This window comes from Mytilus edulis, chromosome 13 (genome assembly GCF_963676685.1).
Source record: "Mytilus edulis chromosome 13, xbMytEdul2.2, whole genome shotgun sequence".
Taxonomy (NCBI): Eukaryota; Metazoa; Mollusca; class Bivalvia; order Mytilida; family Mytilidae; genus Mytilus; species Mytilus edulis.
In genome coordinates this window covers 70423220-70442874 of record NC_092356.1, presented here as the reverse complement: position 1 = coordinate 70442874, position 19655 = coordinate 70423220, and the positions used below count along the sequence as shown (strand labels likewise).

The window sequence follows — 19655 nt, the reverse complement described above, 5'->3', positions numbered from 1 at the left end:
GATATATGCCTTCCCTACCCCAGTAGTTTCTAGTAAATTAGCCAGGTTTAAGTCTCTATACACTTGTAATCTACATATAATTAAATAAAGTGTGGACACAGAGATATGTCTTCCCTACCCCAGTAGTTTCCAGTAAATCAGCCAGGTTTAAGTCTCTGTACACTTGTAATCTATATTCATCCATCTGTACTTTCTTTAGTTTAGCTTTGTCGTAATCTTCATTCTCCACGGCCTGACGTTTCTCCACTTCATACTTCCCTAACTTCTCTCCAACCTTCTGTAATTCTGTTATTGCTGACTTTAATCTCTTTGCATAATCAAATCTTTCTTCTATAATCAAATGTTTATTGGCTTTTATTAAAAGATTCACAAATATAGGTTTTTTTTTTAGAATTCATATATCTATTTAACAGACATCTTTTTATTACAATAGAATTTAAATATACTTAACATTGTTAATATCTGATTTCTTAATAAATGAAAACCATAGATTTTTCTTCTTCATCAAAACAGAATTAGCATTTTCAAAAATTTCAAACTTTATCTAGTGATTATACAGCTCATCCCTAAGCAAAAAAGAATTAAATTTGTCTTTTTGTGGTTTTTTTTTATTGGCCTCAGATTTGTTTACTTGACTTGTCATAGAATGTGATACTGTAAATTTAGAAATTGTTGCATTTTTTTTATAATTGTGAAAAAATGTGACAGGGTTATTTATAATGGAAATAACTTAAACTCACAAATTGAAAATTTTGATATAAATTGAACAGAATTTTCTCAATATCACAAAAATTAAAATCACATTTTTGTCTAAAATGACAAAATTGCAATAATAAATGCACACAATAATTTCTGCATTTACAGTTTACAGAACAATTAAATCTTACGTAGAACAGCTTCTTGTTTCTTTTTCTCTAGTTTTCTGATGATTCCAGCAATCTCTGGATCTTGGTACATGTCAAATGCTAAGTCATCTAATGGAGATATATAGTCTGGTCTAAAATAAAGTAGAATAAAGTCAATTAACAACGGCTAGACAACCTCTCAGGTCTGTGGTGAACTATTTTCCCATACAACATCACCTTATTTTGAAATCTTTTGTATTATTAGACAAACTCAGAAATAACTGTGACTTCAAGAAATATTGTATACAAATAGAATTTATCATGTGAGTAAAGTCATGTTATTGAATGTATTACCTTTTGACTTGTAAATATTCTAAATAAATAAAAATTTGAATTGACAGCAGTCTCAATTATAGATGAAGAAGAAGAAAAGAAGATGCTTTATTTCCATAAAATGGGCTCACAAGGAGCATAATATAATATCATTATAATATAATTCTTTTACAAATATAATAAACAATACAGTATACATAGTTACAAACAAAAATACGAAACAACAGTTTTCACATATTAGTATATATAGGAGTATATATAAAAGCATCGTCTCAGACACACCTCTAGAAAAAAACAAAAAAGAATACTGTGAGTAGGCTAAATATATCTAGCTGAATTATATATATAACTTACTTATTGTACGTATCTAATCCTAAATCATCAAGTTGTCCTTTTCTATCTGGGTCAAGATAATATTCCTGCAATTATAAAATATAAAAATCACATTTAAATATGAGACAAAAAGGTGTCCTTTTTACATGGGTCAAAATAATATTTCAACAATGAAATTTAAAACTAACAACTTTAATCTATTTAGATTTGATTTAATTTTGCAATCAGGAACAGTTAATTTTATCAAAAACATAAATCAGGATATATATTTATCCAATGAGAAATCAGAGATATGACTCGTCTGTCTGCAGAAAATTCCAAAACAAATGACAATCTGATGGACAGCAACATTGCAAAGATTCAAAGTTGCTGAATTATGACCTAGGGGGCAGAGTCTTGGATACCTAGGTCTTGCTTTCATCCACTTTCATGGCAGGGGAGACAAAAACTAATCATATGAATGAAATCACAGTTCTGAATTGTATTCTATACTTACAGGGTCCATAAAATCACAGTTCTGAATTGTATTCTATACTTACAGGGTCCATAAAATCACAGTTCTGAATTGTATTCTATACTTACAGGGTCCATAAAATCACAGTTTTGAATTGTATTCTATACTTACAGGGTCCATAAAATCTGCTGGTCCTTTCAGTGTTTCTCCTATCACATTTATTGCTATAATTCCAACCTGAAATGTACAAGTATATTGAAGGCCTAAAACTCAATATGTTTCTCCTATCACATTTATTGCTATAATTCCAACCTGAAATGTACAAGTATATTGAAGGCCTAAAACTCAATATGTTTCTCCTATCACATTTATTGCTATAATTCCAACCTGAAAAATACAAGTACATTGAAGGCTTAAAACTCAATATGTTTCTCCTATCACATTTATTGCTATAATTCCAACCTGAAATGTACAAGTATATTGAAGGCCTAAAACTCAATATGTTTCTCCTATCACATTTATTGCTATAATTCCAACCTGAAAAATACAAGTACATTGAAGGCTTAAAACTCAATATGTTTCTCCTATCACATTTATTGCTATAATTCCAACCTGAAAAGTACAAGTATATTGAAGGCTTAAAACTCAATATGTTTCTCCTATCACATTTATTGCTATAATTCCAACCTGAAAAGTACAAGTATATAGAAGGCTTAAAACTCAATATGTTTCTCCTATCACATTTATTGCTATAATTCCAACCTGAAAAGTACAAGTACATTGAAGGCTTAAAACTCAATATGTTTCTCCTATCACATTTATTGCTATAATTCCAACCTGAAAAATACAAGTACATTGAAGGCTTAAAACTCAATATGTTTCTCCTATCACATTTATTGCTATAATTCCAACCTGAAATGTACAAGTATATTGAAGGCTTAAAACTCAATATGTTTCTCCTATCACATTTATTGCTATAATTCCAACCTGAAAAGTACAAGTATATTGAAGGCTTAAAACTCAATATGTTTCTCCTATCACATTTATTGCTATAATTCCAACCTGAAATGTACAAGTATATTGAAGGCTTAAAACTCAATATGTTTCTCCTATCACATTTATTGCTATAATTCCAACCTGAAAAATACAAGTATATTGAAGGCTTAAAACTCAATATGTTTCTCCTATCACATTTATTGCTATAATTCCAACCTGAAAAATACAAGTATATTGAAGGCCTAAAACTCAATATGTTTCTCCTATCACATTTATTGCTATAATTCCAACCTGAAAAATACAAGTATATTGAAGGCCTAAAACTCAATATGTTTCTCCTATCACATTTATTGCTATAATTCCAACCTGAAAAATACAAGTATATTGAAGGCTTAAAACTCAATATGTTTCTCCTATCACATTTATTGCTATAATTCCAACCTGAAATGTACAAGTATATTGAAGGCTTAAAACTCAATATGTTTCTCCTATCACATTTATTGCTATAATTCCAACCTGAAAAATACAAGTATATTGAAGGCCTAAAACTCAATATGTTTCTCCTATCACATTTATTGCTATAATTCCAACCTGAAAAATACAAGTATATTGAAGGCTTAAAACTCAATATGTTTCTCCTATCACATTTATTGCTATAATTCCAACCTGAAATGTACAAGTATATTGAAGGCTTAAAACTCAATATGTTTCTCCTATCACATTTATTGCTATAATTCCAACCTGAAAAATACAAGTATATTGAAGGCCTAAAACTCAATATGTTTCTCCTATCACATTTATTGCTATAATTCCAACCTGAAAAATACAAGTACATTGAAGGCTTAAAACTCAATATGTTTCTCCTATCACATTTATTGCTATAATTCCAACCTGAAAAGTACAAGTACATTGAAGGCTTAAAACTCAATATGTTTCTCCTATCACATTTATTGCTATAATTCCAACCTGAAAAATACAAGTATATTGAAGGCTTAAAACTCAATATGTTTCTCCTATCACATTTATTGCTATAATTCCAACCTGAAATGTACAAGTATATTGAAGGCTTAAAACTCAATATGTTTCTCCTATCACATTTATTGCTATAATTCCAACCTGAAAAGTACAAGTATATAGAAGGCTTAAAACTCAATATGTTTCTCCTATCACATTTATTGCTATAATTCCAACCTGAAAAGTACAAGTACATTGAAGGCTTAAAACTCAATATGTTTCTCCTATCACATTTATTGCTATAATTCCAACCTGAAAAGTACAAGTACATTGAAGGCTTAAAACTCAATATGTTTCTCCTATCACATTTATTGCTATAATTCCAACCTGAAATGTACAAGTATATTGAAGGCTTAAAACTCAATATGTTTCTCCTATCACATTTATTGCTATAATTCCAACCTGAAAAGTACAAGTATATTGAAGGCTTAAAACTCAATATGTTTCTCCTATCACATTTATTGCTATAATTCCAACCTGAAATGTACAAGTATATTGAAGGCTTAAAACTCAATATGTTTCTCCTATCACATTTATTGCTATAATTCCAACCTGAAAAATACAAGTATATTGAAGGCTTAAAACTCAATATGTTTCTCCTATCACATTTATTGCTATAATTCCAACCTGAAAAATACAAGTATATTGAAGGCCTAAAACTCAATATGTTTCTCCTATCACATTTATTGCTATAATTCCAACCTGAAAAATACAAGTATATTGAAGGCCTAAAACTCAATATGTTTCTCCTATCACATTTATTGCTATAATTCCAACCTGAAAAATACAAGTATATTGAAGGCTTAAAACTCAATATGTTTCTCCTATCACATTTATTGCTATAATTCCAACCTGAAATGTACAAGTATATTGAAGGCTTAAAACTCAATATGTTTCTCCTATCACATTTATTGCTATAATTCCAACCTGAAAAATACAAGTATATTGAAGGCCTAAAACTCAATATGTTTCTCCTATCACATTTCTTGCTATAATTCCAACCTGAAAAATACAAGTATATTGAAGGCTTAAAACTCAATATGTTTCTCCTATCACATTTATTGCTATAATTCCAACCTGAAATGTACAAGTATATTGAAGGCTTAAAACTCAATATGTTTCTCCTATCACATTTATTGCTATAATTCCAACCTGAAAAATACAAGTATATTGAAGGCCTAAAACTCAATATGTTTCTCCTATCACATTTATTGCTATAATTCCAACCTGAAAAATACAAGTATATTGAAGGCTTAAAACTCAATATGTTTCTCCTATCACATTTATTGCTATAATTCCAACCTGAAATGTACAAGTATATTGAAGGCTTAAAACTCAATATGTTTCTCCTATCACATTTATTGCTATAATTCCAACCTGAAATGTACAAGTATATTGAAGGCTTAAAACTCAATATGTTTCTCCTATCACATTTATTGCTATAATTCCAACCTGAAAAATACAAGTATATTGAAGGCCTAAAACTCAATATGTTTCTCCTATCACATTTATTGCTATAATTCCAACCTGAAAAATACAAGTATATTGAAGGCTTAAAACTCAATATGTTTCTCCTATCACATTTATTGCTATAATTCCAACCTGAAATGTACAAGTATATTGAAGGCTTAAAACTCAATATGTTTCTCCTATCACATTTATTGCTATAATTCCAACCTGAAATGTACAAGTATATTGAAGGCTTAAAACTCAATATGTTTCTCCTATCACATTTATTGCTATAATTCCAACCTGAAAAATACAAGTATATTGAAGGCCTAAAACTCAATATGTTTCTCCTATCACATTTATTGCTATAATTCCAACCTGAAATGTACAAGTATATTGAAGGCTTAAAACTCAATATGTTTCTCCTATCACATTTATTGCTATAATTCCAACCTGAAAAGTACAAGTATATTGAAGGCATAAAACTCAATATGTTTCTCCTATCACATTTATTGCTATAATTCCAACCTGAAAAATACAAGTATATTGAAGGCTTAAAACTCAATATGTTTCTCCTATCACATTTATTGCTATAATTCCAACCTGAAAAATACAAGTATATTGAAGGCCTAAAACTCAATATGTTTCTCCTATCACATTTATTGCTATAATTCCAACCTGAAAAATACAAGTATATTGAAGGCCTAAAACTCAATATGTTTCTCCTATCACATTTATTGCTATAATTCCAACCTGAAAAGTACAAGTATATAGAAGGCTTAAAACTCAATATGTTTCTCCTATCACATTTATTGCTATAATTCCAACCTGAAAAGTACAAGTATATAGAAGGCTTAAAACTCAATATGTTTCTCCTATCACATTTATTGCTATAATTCCAACCTGAAAAATACAAGTATATTGAAGGCCTAAAACTCAATATGTTTCTCCTATCACATTTATTGCTATAATTCCAACCTGAAAAATACAAGTATATTGAAGGCTTAAAACTCAATATGTTTCTCCTATCACATTTATTGCTATAATTCCAACCTAAAATGTACAAGTATATTGAAGGCCTAAAACTCAATATGTTTCTCCTATCACATTTATTGCTATAATTCCAACCTGAAATGTACAAGTATATTGAAGGCTTAAAACTCAATATGTTTCTCCTATCACATTTATTGCTATAATTCCAACCTGAAATGTACAAGTATATTGAAGGCTTAAAACTCAATATGTTTCTCCTATCACATTTATTGCTATAATTCCAACCTGAAATGTACAAGTATATTGAAGGCTTAAAACTCAATATGTTTCTCCTATCACATTTATTGCTATAATTCCAACCTGAAAAGTACAAGTATATTGAAGGCTTAAAACCCAATATGTTTCTCCTATCACATTTATTGCTATAATTCCAACCTGAAAAATACAAGTATATTGAAGGCTTAAAACTCAATATGTTTCTCCTATCACATTTATTGCTATAATTCCAACCTGAAAAATACAAGTATATTGAAGGCTTAAAACTCAATATGTTTCTCCTATCACATTTATTGCTATAATTCCAACCTGAAAAATACAAGTACATTGAAGGCTTAAAACTCAATATGTTTCTCCTATCACATTTATTGCTATAATTCCAACCTGAAAAATACAAGTATATTGAAGGCTTAAAACTCAATATGTTTCTCCTATCACATTTATTGCTATAATTCCAACCTGAAAAGTACAAGTATATTGAAGGCTTAAAACTCAATATGTTTCTCCTATCACATTTATTGCTATAATTCCAACCTGAAATGTACAAGTATATTGAAGGCCTAAAACTCAATATGTTTCTCCTATCACATTTATTGCTATAATTCCAACCTGAAAAATACAAGTATATTGAAGGCCTAAAACTCAATATGTTTCTCCTATCACATTTATTGCTATAATTCCAACCTGAAAAATACAAGTATATTGAAGGCCTAAAACTCAATATGTTTCTCCTATCACATTTATTGCTATAATTCCAACCTGAAAAGTACAAGTATATTGAAGGCTTAAAACTCAATATGTTTCTCCTATCACATTTATTGCTATAATTCCAACCTGAAATGTACAAGTATATTGAAGGCTTAAAACTCAATATGTTTCTCCTATCACATTTATTGCTATAATTCCAACCTGAAATGTACAAGTATATTGAAGGCTTAAAACTCAATATGTTTCTCCTATCACATTTATTGCTATAATTCCAACCTGAAATGTACAAGTATATTGAAGGCTTAAAACCCAATATGTTTCTCCTATCACATTTATTGCTATAATTCCAACCTGAAAAATACAAGTATATTGAAGGCCTAAAACTCAATATGTTTCTCCTATCACATTTATTGCTATAATTCCAACCTGAAAAGTACAAGTATATTGAAGGCTTAAAACTCAATATGTTTCTCCTATCACATTTATTGCTATAATTCCAACCTGAAATGTACAAGTATATTGAAGGCTTAAAACTCAATATGTTTCTCCTATCACATTTATTGCTATAATTCCAACCTGAAATGTACAAGTATATTGAAGGCTTAAAACTCAATATGTTTCTCCTATCACATTTATTGCTATAATTCCAACCTGAAAAGTACAAGTACATTGAAGGCTTAAAACTCAATATGTTTCTCCTATCACATTTATTGCTATAATTCCAACCTGAAATGTACAAGTATATTGAAGGCCTAAAACTCAATATGTTTCTCCTATCACATTTATTGCTATAATTCCAACCTAAAATGTACAAGTATATTGAAGGCCTAAAACTCAATATGTTTCTCCTATCACATTTATTGCTATAATTCCAACCTGAAAAATACACGTATATTGAAGGCTTAAAACCCAATATGTTTCTCCTATCACATTTATTGCTATAATTCCAACCTGAAAAATACAAGTATATTGAAGGCCTAAAACTCAATATGTTTCTCCTATCACATTTATTGCTATAATTCCAACCTGAAATGTACAAGTATATTGAAGGCTTAAAACTCAATATGTTTCTCCTATCACATTTATTGCTATAATTCCAACCTGAAAAATACAAGTATATTGAAGGCTTAAAACTCAATATGTTTCTCCTATCACATTTATTGCTATAATTCCAACCTGAAAAATACAAGTATATTGAAGGCTTAAAACTCAATATGTTTCTCCTATCACATTTATTGCTATAATTCCAACCTGAAATGTACAAGTATATTGAAGGCTTAAAACTCAATATGTTTCTCCTATCACATTTATTGCTATAATTCCAACCTGAAATGTACAAGTATATTGAAGGCTTAAAACTCAATATGTTTCTCCTATCACATTTATTGCTATAATTCCAACCTGAAATGTACAAGTATATTGAAGGCTTAAAACTCAATATGTTTCTCCTATCACATTTATTGCTATAATTCCAACCTGAAAAATACAAGTATATTGAAGGCCTAAAACTCAATATGTTTCTCCTATCACATTTATTGCTATAATTCCAACCTGAAAAATACAAGTATATTGAAGGCCTAAAACTCAATATGTTTCTCCTATCACATTTATTGCTATAATTCCAACCTGAAATGTACAAGTATATTGAAGGCTTAAAACTCAATATGTTTCTCCTATCACATTTATTGCTATAATTCCAACCTGAAAAATACAAGTATATTGAAGGCCTAAAACTCAATATGTTTCTCCTATCACATTTATTGCTATAATTCCAACCTGAAAAATACAAGTATATTGAAGGCCTAAAACTCAATATGTTTCTCCTATCACATTTATTGCTATAATTCCAACCTGAAAAATACAAGTATATTGAAGGCCTAAAACTCAATATGTTTCTCCTATCACATTTATTGCTATAATTCCAACCTGAAAAATACAAGTATATTGAAGGCTTAAAACCCAATATGTTTCTCCTATCACATTTATTGCTATAATTCCAACCTGAAATGTACAAGTATATTGAAGGCCTAAAACTCAATATGTTTCTCCTATCACATTTATTGCTATAATTCCAACCTGAAAAGTACAAGTATATTGAAGGCCTAAAACTCAATATGTTTCTCCTATCACATTTATTGCTATAATTCCAACCTGAAATGTACAAGTATATTGAAGGCCTAAAACTCAATATGTTTCTCCTATCACATTTATTGCTATAATTCCATGCTGAAAAATACATGTATATTGAAGGCCTAAAACTCAATATGTTTCTCCTATCACATTTATTGCTATAATTCCAACCTGAAAAGTACAAGTATATTGAAGGCCTAAAACTCAATATGTTTCTCCTATCACATTTATTGCTATAATTCCAACCTGAAAAGTACAAGTATATTGAAGGCCTAAAACTCAATATGTTTCTCCTATCACATTTATTGCTATAATTCCAACCTGAAATGTACAAGTATATTGAAGGCTTAAAACTCAATATGTTTCTCCTATCACATTTATTGCTATAATTCCAACCTGAAAAATACACGTATATTGAAGGCTTAAAACTCAATATGTTTCTCCTATCACATTTATTGCTATAATTCCAACCTAAAAAGTACAAGTATATTGAAGGCTTAAAACTCAATATGTTTCTCCTATCACATTTATTGCTATAATTCCAACCTGAAATGTACAAGTATATAGAAGGCTTAAAACTCAATATGTTTCTCCTATCACATTTATTGCTATAATTCCAACCTGAAAAGTACAAGTATATAGAAGGCTTAAAACTCAATATGTTTCTCCTATCACATTTATTGCTATAATTCCAACCTGAAAAGTACAAGTATATTGAAGGCTTAAAACTCAATATGTTTCTCCTATCACATTTATTGCTATAATTCCAACCTAAAAATACAAGTATATTGAAGGCCTAAAACTCAATATGTTTCTCCTATCACATTTATTGCTATAATTCCAACCTGAAAAGTACAAGTATATAGAAGGCTTAAAACTCAATATGTTTCTCCTTTCACATTTATTGCTATAATTCCAACCTGAAAAGTACAAGTATATTGAAGGCTTAAAACTCAATATGTTTCTCCTATCACATTTATTGCTATAATTCCAACCTGAAAAATACAAGTATATTGAAGGCTTAAAACTCAATATGTTTCTCCTATCACATTTATTGCTATAATTCCAACCTGAAAAGTACAAGTACATTGAAGGCTTAAAACTCAATATGTTTCTCCTATCACATTTATTGCTATAATTCCAACCTGAAAAGTACAAGTATATTGAAGGCCTAAAACTCAATATGTTTCTCCTATCACATTTATTGCTATAATTCCAACCTGAAATGTACAAGTATATTGAAGGCTTAAAACTCAATATGTTTCTCCTATCACATTTATTGCTATAATTCCAACCTGAAAAATACACGTATATTGAAGGCTTAAAACTCAATATGTTTCTCCTATCACATTTATTGCTATAATTCCAACCTAAAAAGTACAAGTATATTGAAGGCTTAAAACTCAATATGTTTCTCCTATCACATTTATTGCTATAATTCCAACCTGAAATGTACAAGTATATTGAAGGCCTAAAACTCAATATGTTTCTCCTATCACATTTATTGCTATAATTCCAACCTGAAAAGTACAAGTATATTGAAGGCTTAAAACTCAATATGTTTCTCCTATCACATTTATTGCTATAATTCCAACCTGAAAAATACAAGTATATAGAAGGCTTAAAACTCAATATGTTTCTCCTATCACATTTATTGCTATAATTCCAACCTGAAATGTACAAGTATATAGAAGGCTTAAAACTCAATATGTTTCTCCTATCACATTTATTGCTATAATTCCAACCTGAAAAGTACAAGTATATTGAAGGCTTAAAACTCAATATGTTTCTCCTATCACATTTATTGCTATAATTCCAACCTGAAAAGTACAAGTATATTGAAGGCTTAAAACTCAATATGTTTCTCCTATCACATTTATTGCTATAATTCCAACCTAAAAATACAAGTATATTGAAGGCCTAAAACTCAATATGTTTCTCCTATCACATTTATTGCTATAATTCCAACCTGAAAAGTACAAGTATATAGAAGGCTTAAAACTCAATATGTTTCTCCTATCACATTTATTGCTATAATTCCAACCTGAAAAGTACAAGTATATTGAAGGCCTAAAACTCAATATGTTTCTCCTATCACATTTATTGCTATAATTCCAACCTAAAAATACAAGTATATTGAAGGCCTAAAACTCAATATGTTTCTCCTATCACATTTATTGCTATAATTCCAACCTGAAAAGTACAAGTATATAGAAGGCTTAAAACTCAATATGTTTCTCCTATCACATTTATTGCTATAATTCCAACCTGAAAAATATAAGTATATTGAAGGCTTAAAACTCAATATGTTTCTCCTATCACATTTATTGCTATAATTCCAACCTGAAAAGTACAAGTATATTGAAGGCTTAAAACTCAATATGTTTCTCCTATCACATTTATTGCTATAATTCCAACCTGAAAAATACAAGTATATTGAAGGCTTAAAACTCAATATGTTTCTCCTATCACATTTATTGCTATAATTCCAACCTGAAAAGTACAAGTATATTGAAGGCCTAAAACTCAATATGTTTCTCCTATCACATTTATTGCTATAATTCCAACCTGAAAAATACATGTACATTGAAGGCTTAAAACTCAATATGTTTCTCCTATCACATTTATTGCTATAATTCCAACCTGAAAAATATAAGTATATTGAAGGCCTAAAACTCAATATGTTTCTCCTATCACATTTATTGCTATAATTCCAACCTGAAAAGTACAAGTATATTGAAGGCTTAAAACTCAATATGTTTCTCCTATCACATTTATTGCTATAATTCCAACCTGAAAAATACAAGTATATTGAAGGCTTAAAACTCAATATGTTTCTCCTATCACATTTATTGCTATAATTCCAACCTGAAAAGTACAAGTACATTGAAGGCCTAAAACTCAATATGTTTCTCCTATCACATTTATTGCTATAATTCCAACCTGAAAAGTACAAGTATATTGAAGGCCTAAAACTCAATATCAATCTTAATTGTAAATAAGGTGTATAATTAGCTCCATACAAAACAGCAAATTCATTATAAATTGTTACTATGAATGTTGAGTTCCATATATAAATTTTATTTTTTTATATGATTTTTTCCCACATTTGGAGAAGAATATACCCACTCTTGCAAAGCTACAGAATATCAGCTTCATATTTTTGGTGGAGTTTGTGTTGCTTAATTTTTCTATTTTTCTGTTTTTTGTCTTGCTTTTGTATTTTTTCATGAATACTCAGTTTGGTATAAATATCATTGATATCGTAAAATATCAGCCGCTCGACACAATGTTAAACTTTTTAGCTCTTTCACTATGCTCACTGGTCAAAAAGGTTCACATTGTGGCTCTCGGCTGATATTTTACGATATCAATGTGTACATGGTGTAGAAAACCAAATAATCTGTACATACCTGATTATGAATATTCTATTTGTTGATATGGTTTTATTTAGGTTAATTTACCTGATTATAAATATTACATTTGTTGATATGGTTTTATTTAGGTTAATTTACCTGATTATAAATATTACATTTGTTGATATGGTTTTATTTAGGTTAATTTACCTGATTATAAATATTACATTTGTTGATATGGTTTTATTTAGGTTAATTTACCTGATTATAAATATTACATTTGTTGATATGGTTTTATTTAGGTTAATTTACCTGATTATAAATATTATATTTGTTGATATGGTTTTATTTAGGTTAATTTACCTGATTATAAATATTATATTTGTTGATATGGTTTTTATGGATGTTGAGTTTCAGGTACAAGCCCACAGCATCCACGTGTACAGACTTGAGTTCTCTGGCTTTAAATCCTGTCTTTTCATTATCTGATAATGATACATATCTGTGGGAGAGAGAGAAAACATGACTGAAGATAACAAACATATCAGTTATTATCACTATTTTACAAAATTTTCCTTTGATCTTACTGACTGATATTTCCTTTCTCCACGGAAAAGTGTGATTGATAAGAAAAATTATTGCTAGAAACTAAGGGTGAAAGTGCACTTTGTCAATGAATGAAATTGACAATGTCGTCATAGGTAAAATAGCAATAAGCAGATTATCATCATTGATCATCTCAACTCGATTACTTTTCTCACTTTCACTGTACTGGCTCAAGCGAGAAAATCAATTTCATTGAGGTGATCAATGTTAATGTATAATAATTCAAATAAGGAGATGTGGTTTGATTACCAATGTGGTAACTTCCACCAGAGTTCAAATGATGTGGAATTTATAAGCAATTATAGGCCAGCATACATCCACAACAATGAGAAAAACTTGTTCAGTTTATTTTGAATTTAAAGGTCCAACATGGAAAATGTGAAACAGTTCAAACTAGAAAAATTACTGTCAATTCATAGCAATACAATTTACAATAACAAAATGAAAGGCAAGAATTAATGACAATCAATGAATTGGACAGACACATACGGAATATAGTGGTTTTATATATATTTTTTAGTGTCAACTAGAAAATATAATAGTTTCGGTGCAATTTTTGTTCAATTAATCCTTGGGAAAGGGCTGTGTTCTAATAGGTGTCCCTCTCCTCTCCTCAAAAGTTAATTTTAACATTACTTGATTGAATAACCCTTAGATTATGTCTTTGGCTCAAATGGGAATTGTGATGCATCCATCTAACATGATACACAAGTCATTACACAGAAGATAGAGGAAGGGGAAGTAATTCAGTACATAACCAAGTCATGTATATCTGGCATTCTCCAGATTGGGTGACATATCAGATTAGGTAAGGGGAAGTAATTCAGTACATAACCAAGTCTTGTATATCTGGCATTCTCCTGATTAGAAGGGGAGGTAATTCAGTACATACCCAAGTCTTGTATATCTGGCATTCTCCAGATTAGAAGGGGAGGTAATTCAGTACATACTCAAGTCTTGCATATCAGGCATTCTCCAGATTAGAAGGGGAGGTAATTCAGTACATACCCAAGTCTTGTATATCTGGCATTCTCCAGATTAGAAGGGGAGGTAATTCAGTACATACCCAAGTCTTGTATATCTGGCATTCTCCAGATTAGGTAAGGGGAGGTAATTTAGTACATACCCAAGTCTTAAAATTGAGAGTGGAAATGGGGAATGTGCCAAAGAGACAACAACCCGACAATAGAAAAAAACAACAGCAGAAGGTCACCAACAGGTCTTCAATGTAGCGAGAAATTCCCGCACCCGGAGGCATCCTTCAACTGGCCCCTAAACAAATATATACTAGGTCAGTGATAATGAACGCCCTACTAAACTCCAAATTGTACACAAGAAACTAAAATTAAAATACTACAAGACTAACAAAGGCCAGAGGCTCCTGACTTGGGACAGGCGCAAAAATGTGGCGGGGTTAAACATGTTTGTGAGATCTCAACCCTCCCCCTATACCTCTAGCCAATGTAGAAAAGTAAACGCATAACAATACACACATTAAAATTCAGTTCAAGAGAAGTCCGAGTCTGATGTCAGAAGATGTAACCAAAGAAAATAAACAAAATGACAATAATACATAAATAACAACAGACTACTAGCAGTTAACTGACATGCCAGCTCCAGACTTCAATTAAACTGACTGAAAGATTATGATTTCATCATATGAACATCAGGCACAATCCTTCCCGTTAGGGGTTTAGCATGTTTAGTATCATACCATCATAACATATATTGTATATCTGGCATTCTCAAGATTAGGTGACTTATCAGATTAGGTAAGGGGAGGTAATTCAGTACATACCCAAGTCTTGTATATCTGGCATTCTCCAGATTAGGTGACATATCCTCTGGGACATCACCAACAAAAAATTCTATCTTTGTTGCTGAAAAGATATTTGATTAATATATATATATATAGAATGTATATGGTTTACCATCTTTGCCCCAAGTTTATTGTTTTCTTTTTGGTATAAAATTAATATAAAGATCCACTTTGTTACATCTTGTGATCAATTTATTTCGCTTTTACTGCCTATTTTTTGGATACAGAGAAAAATATCGACCCAGGTATGAGTAGAATTTATAACTATTTAAAAACATGTTTCCATTTGATGAGGTTAAAAGTTAAACAAGTACAATGATTTAAAGCCTCACCTATAAGATACTGGTGAGAGAGAATTTGTATTTTGCGTAAACGACATCGTTGGTCCAACTGTAGCACAATGTCTTGTGGGTACAAACAATATCTGAAACAATTCAAAAGATAATTAAAACATCAGATTAGTCTATTAAAAAGTTGAACTGTTAGATACTTTCAACTTATGATAAAACCTGATGTAAGTATTTGGGTGACGGGTAGTTGATGAGTGTAAGGAGTGAAAATGGGAAAATAATCACAAGTTGAAGCATGCCCACATAAAGATTGATACCAAATTGATGGAAGCAGTGAATCATGCTTCCTAAAAAAACATTAAGAAAAAGAATGTGTCCCCAGTACACAGATGCCCCATCCGCACTATCATTTTCTATGCTCAGTGAAACGTGAAAATGGTGGAAAATCTCTAATTTGGCATTAAAATTAGAAAGATCATATCTTAGAGAACATGTGTACTAAGTTTCAAGTTGATTGGACTTCAACTTAAACCTGAGGCGGGACAGACGGAAGAACAAAACGGACGAATGCACAGACCAGAAAACATAATGCCCATAAATGGGGCATTAAAAATGATGAAATTTCACAGACTTACGGATGAACAGACAGGGGTAAATCAGTTTTCCACCCTCTTTTAGGAATGGGGTATACTTATTTTAAAGAGTGGAGGTCAAATTTTATTCTTACAAGTTACATAAATCATCATTGTGATAGATCAATCATTCAAAAATATTATAAAAACAGACAAACTTCATAATCATGATAATGGGGCAAATCAAATAGCATTTAAAACTTAATTTAAACGTGCTATATTAATTACCTTGATGCCTGCCATCCCTTGGTCAAAGGACTATGGTAATTAAGTTCTGATGCTCTGTAACTTTCGTCCTGTCCGGAGGCATGAATCACTCTGAAGGGTAACTTTCTAGGCATATTGTTTCATTCCAATATCAAATATATAGAAGTCTGAAAATTAAATATTTATATATATATTTACAAATATATCATATATATCTATAATATACATAGTAATTAATTTGTTCACAAATTTATGAATAGGTTTCATCAGTACTTAATCATATTTTGGGGGGATTGTCTGAAGTCATGGAAGTCTTGTCTTTAATTAAATAAGTAACTAATTTTGTAATCAAATGACAAAGGTAAGTGATCTACATTGTAGATATTTAAAAGTAGTTGATAAAAAGTAATATGCTCTGTGTGAACTTACAAACCTTGTTTACAGAATCATGGCCAACAAAGCAAACATTTTACACATAAACAAATGTATGTATACCACTGTGACAGTCAAATGTAAGTCACAATGTTCACAAACTCTGGGATGTTAAATTGTAAATAATAATGTTTGCACTTTGAAATTATATTTATCCTCAAACTAAATTCGTTGAAGTCTTGAATTTGTCTTATAAATGTTTAATGAACATGATGAGGTGTCTATTAAGGGATACAATAAAATTTAAATTATTTATCATAATTTGAGAAGATTCAACAATATACATGATGTAGTTATTCCATGCATGAAAGAAGCTTACTCCAGAAATGACTAACAGCTCAGTCTGAGGACACTTAATCAAAGTCTCATTTTTATAGGAATAGGTGTAACAGTTATTAGCATCATAAGATTATTTAGAATCAATTAGAAAGTCAAATGAAAGTTCAGGATCTGGATGTATCTGAATCAGTTATAATTGGAATCATTTAAAAAATATATACCTGATACATGAGACAAACTTTCAGTAACTTTTTCCTTTTCTTAAATACAAATCCTAACAAAACCTATTGATATTCATATGTGACCTTGTCTATTGATTGTAAATTATTGTTTATTAATATTTTATGATCTCAGTGAAATTGTTCATAGAATCAATAAATCACTTTAAAAGATTCAAGCAGCTGTCCTTTAAGTTCTATGTATAAACTCTTTAAACCTTAAAGACTTTTTAGGATACATGTACAAATTATGTTTCATTGTTTCAATTCACTTATATATATAATTCCTGACCTTTGTGAATTCAACCTACATGCACTTGTATCTGTGAGTCATCAGGATAAACTTAAAATCTACAGGCCCCAGAAAACTAGTAGATTATGTTGGTCTGTAGAGATGATTTCTACAGGCCCCAGAAAACTAGTAGATTATGTTGGTCTGTAGAGATGATTTCTACAGGCCCCAGAAAACTAGTAGATTATGTTGGTCTGTAGAGATGATTTCTACAGGCCCCAGAAAACTAGTAGATTATGTTGGCCTGTAGAGATGATTTCTACAGGCCCCAGAAAACTAGTAGATTATGTTGGCCTGTAGAGATGATTTCTACAGGCCCCAGAAAACTAGTAGATTATGTTGGCCTGTAGAGATGATTTCTACAGGCCCCAGAAAACTAGTAGATTATGTTGGCCTGTAGAGATGATTTCTACAGGCCCCAGAAAACTAGTAGATTATGTTGGTCTGTAGAGATGATTTCTACAGGCCCCAGAAAACTAGTAGATTATGTTGGTCTGTAGAGATGATTTCTACAGGCCCCAGAAAACTAGTAGATTCTGTTGGCCTGTAGAGATGATTTCTACAAGACTGAAACCAATTTAACAAGCCTGGGCTGCTGGGCCTGTGCTTCAGCATGAAGACTGATGTATATAAAATCAAAACAAGAATGTGTCCTCAGTACACGAATGCCCCACTCGCACTATCATTTTCTATGTTCAGTGGACCGTGAAATTGGGGTAAAATCTCTAATTTGGCATTAAATTAGAAAGATCATATCATAGGGAACATGTGTACCAAGTTTGAAGTCAATTGGACTTCAACTTCATCAAAAACTACCTCGACCAAAAACTTTAACCTGAAGCGGGACAGACGGACGAACGAACGAATGGACGGACGGACGGACGGACGGACGAACGAACGGACGCACAGACCAGAAAACATAATGCCCCTCTACTATCGTAGGTGGGGCATAAAAATAGGATAGAAACCAGCATTTAAATGATGTTTGTGTAATCTTCCCTTAATTTTCTTTAAAATTTACTTGTATATAAGCAATGATAAGTAATTTTCTCTAATTTTTTTACTATTTTCACATTTCTTGATCAGTGTGAGAAAAATATTTCTTCTCACTAGTGAAATATCTGTTCTCGGAAAATGATTAGTCAAAATTTTATTATGACATCAAAATGTTTTGTTTTCTTCTGAATTTTCCTTTTGTGACGACCATGTCTGATGACGGCGCATATTAGGAACACAAGTTTCTAAAAATCTATGAACAACAACAGTCTTTGCGCTGAACAGCAGCCCAGGCTTGTAAAATTGCTCTCGGGCCTGTAAAAATCATATCCACAGGACAACAGAATCTAACTTACTTTACAGTTTATCGTGAAGACTGCAACAAGGACAAATGAAGGATAAAACTCATCATAGAAACAGATTCCAACACTATAACTTGTGTATTCATGGTAGTACGATATTTCTCCACTCTCGACAGTTAAATTTTAATTATTTTAAAAGGTTGAAAAGCCTCGCACCTGTGGCATGGGTGAACACTGACTCAGTGACTGACATTATTCATAAATAAATTGGGGTCGCAATTACACTCTTTGGAAGGGTTACTTTTTCTTTGAATATATCTTTTTATTCTAATTGTGCTGACGCATCTTGTTTAAATTCTGTTTTGTTTCTATGCGTAATTGTGTCCTATGGTTTACTAATTTTAAATACTCTTGCATTTATAACTTTGACCATGATGAACAAAATTATCTTGTAAGGAGTAATCCAAAGACTTAAAACCATACAAAAAGAAATGTTAAAATTTATTTAAGCAGTATCTAATTTATTTATGGTGGATTGGGTGTTAAATAAACATAAACTGTCACGGAATAGAAGTTCCTTCATAATATAAGTTCCAAAAGGAAAATATATTCTGGAATATTATTTCCACAGGAATAAATATTACAGTATATGTTCCTAACGGAATAAATGGTATAGGATATTTGTTCTAACAGGA

General features: G+C 30.7%; 1 protein-coding gene across 8 annotated transcripts in view; it reads right to left on the bottom strand.

The window, feature by feature from the left end:
• The window catches only part of LOC139501511 (centrosomal protein of 104 kDa-like), a 51234-nt gene that overhangs the window by 26865 nt on the left and 4714 nt on the right, over nt 1-19655 (bottom strand). For 7 of the 8 annotated variants that reach the window (XR_011658588.1, XR_011658589.1, XM_071290621.1 and 4 more), the window contains exons 2-9: nt 16463-16608; nt 15645-15736; nt 15292-15373; nt 13251-13389; nt 2137-2202; nt 1533-1597; nt 888-997; nt 119-330 (exon numbers count right to left, since the gene is read on the bottom strand). Coding sequence is in view for 6 of the 8 variants with exons in the window: in XM_071290621.1 (XP_071146722.1) it covers nt 119-330; nt 888-997; nt 1533-1597; nt 2137-2202; nt 13251-13389; nt 15292-15373; nt 15645-15736; nt 16463-16575 (879 nt within the window). In the remaining 2 variants the exon portion in view is untranslated. Of the gene's footprint in view, nt 1-118; nt 331-887; nt 998-1532; nt 1598-2136; nt 2203-13250; nt 13390-14385; nt 14436-15291; nt 15374-15644; nt 15737-16462; nt 16609-19655 lie in introns of those variants that run through there. The other variant, XM_071290627.1, reaches the window with a different exon arrangement.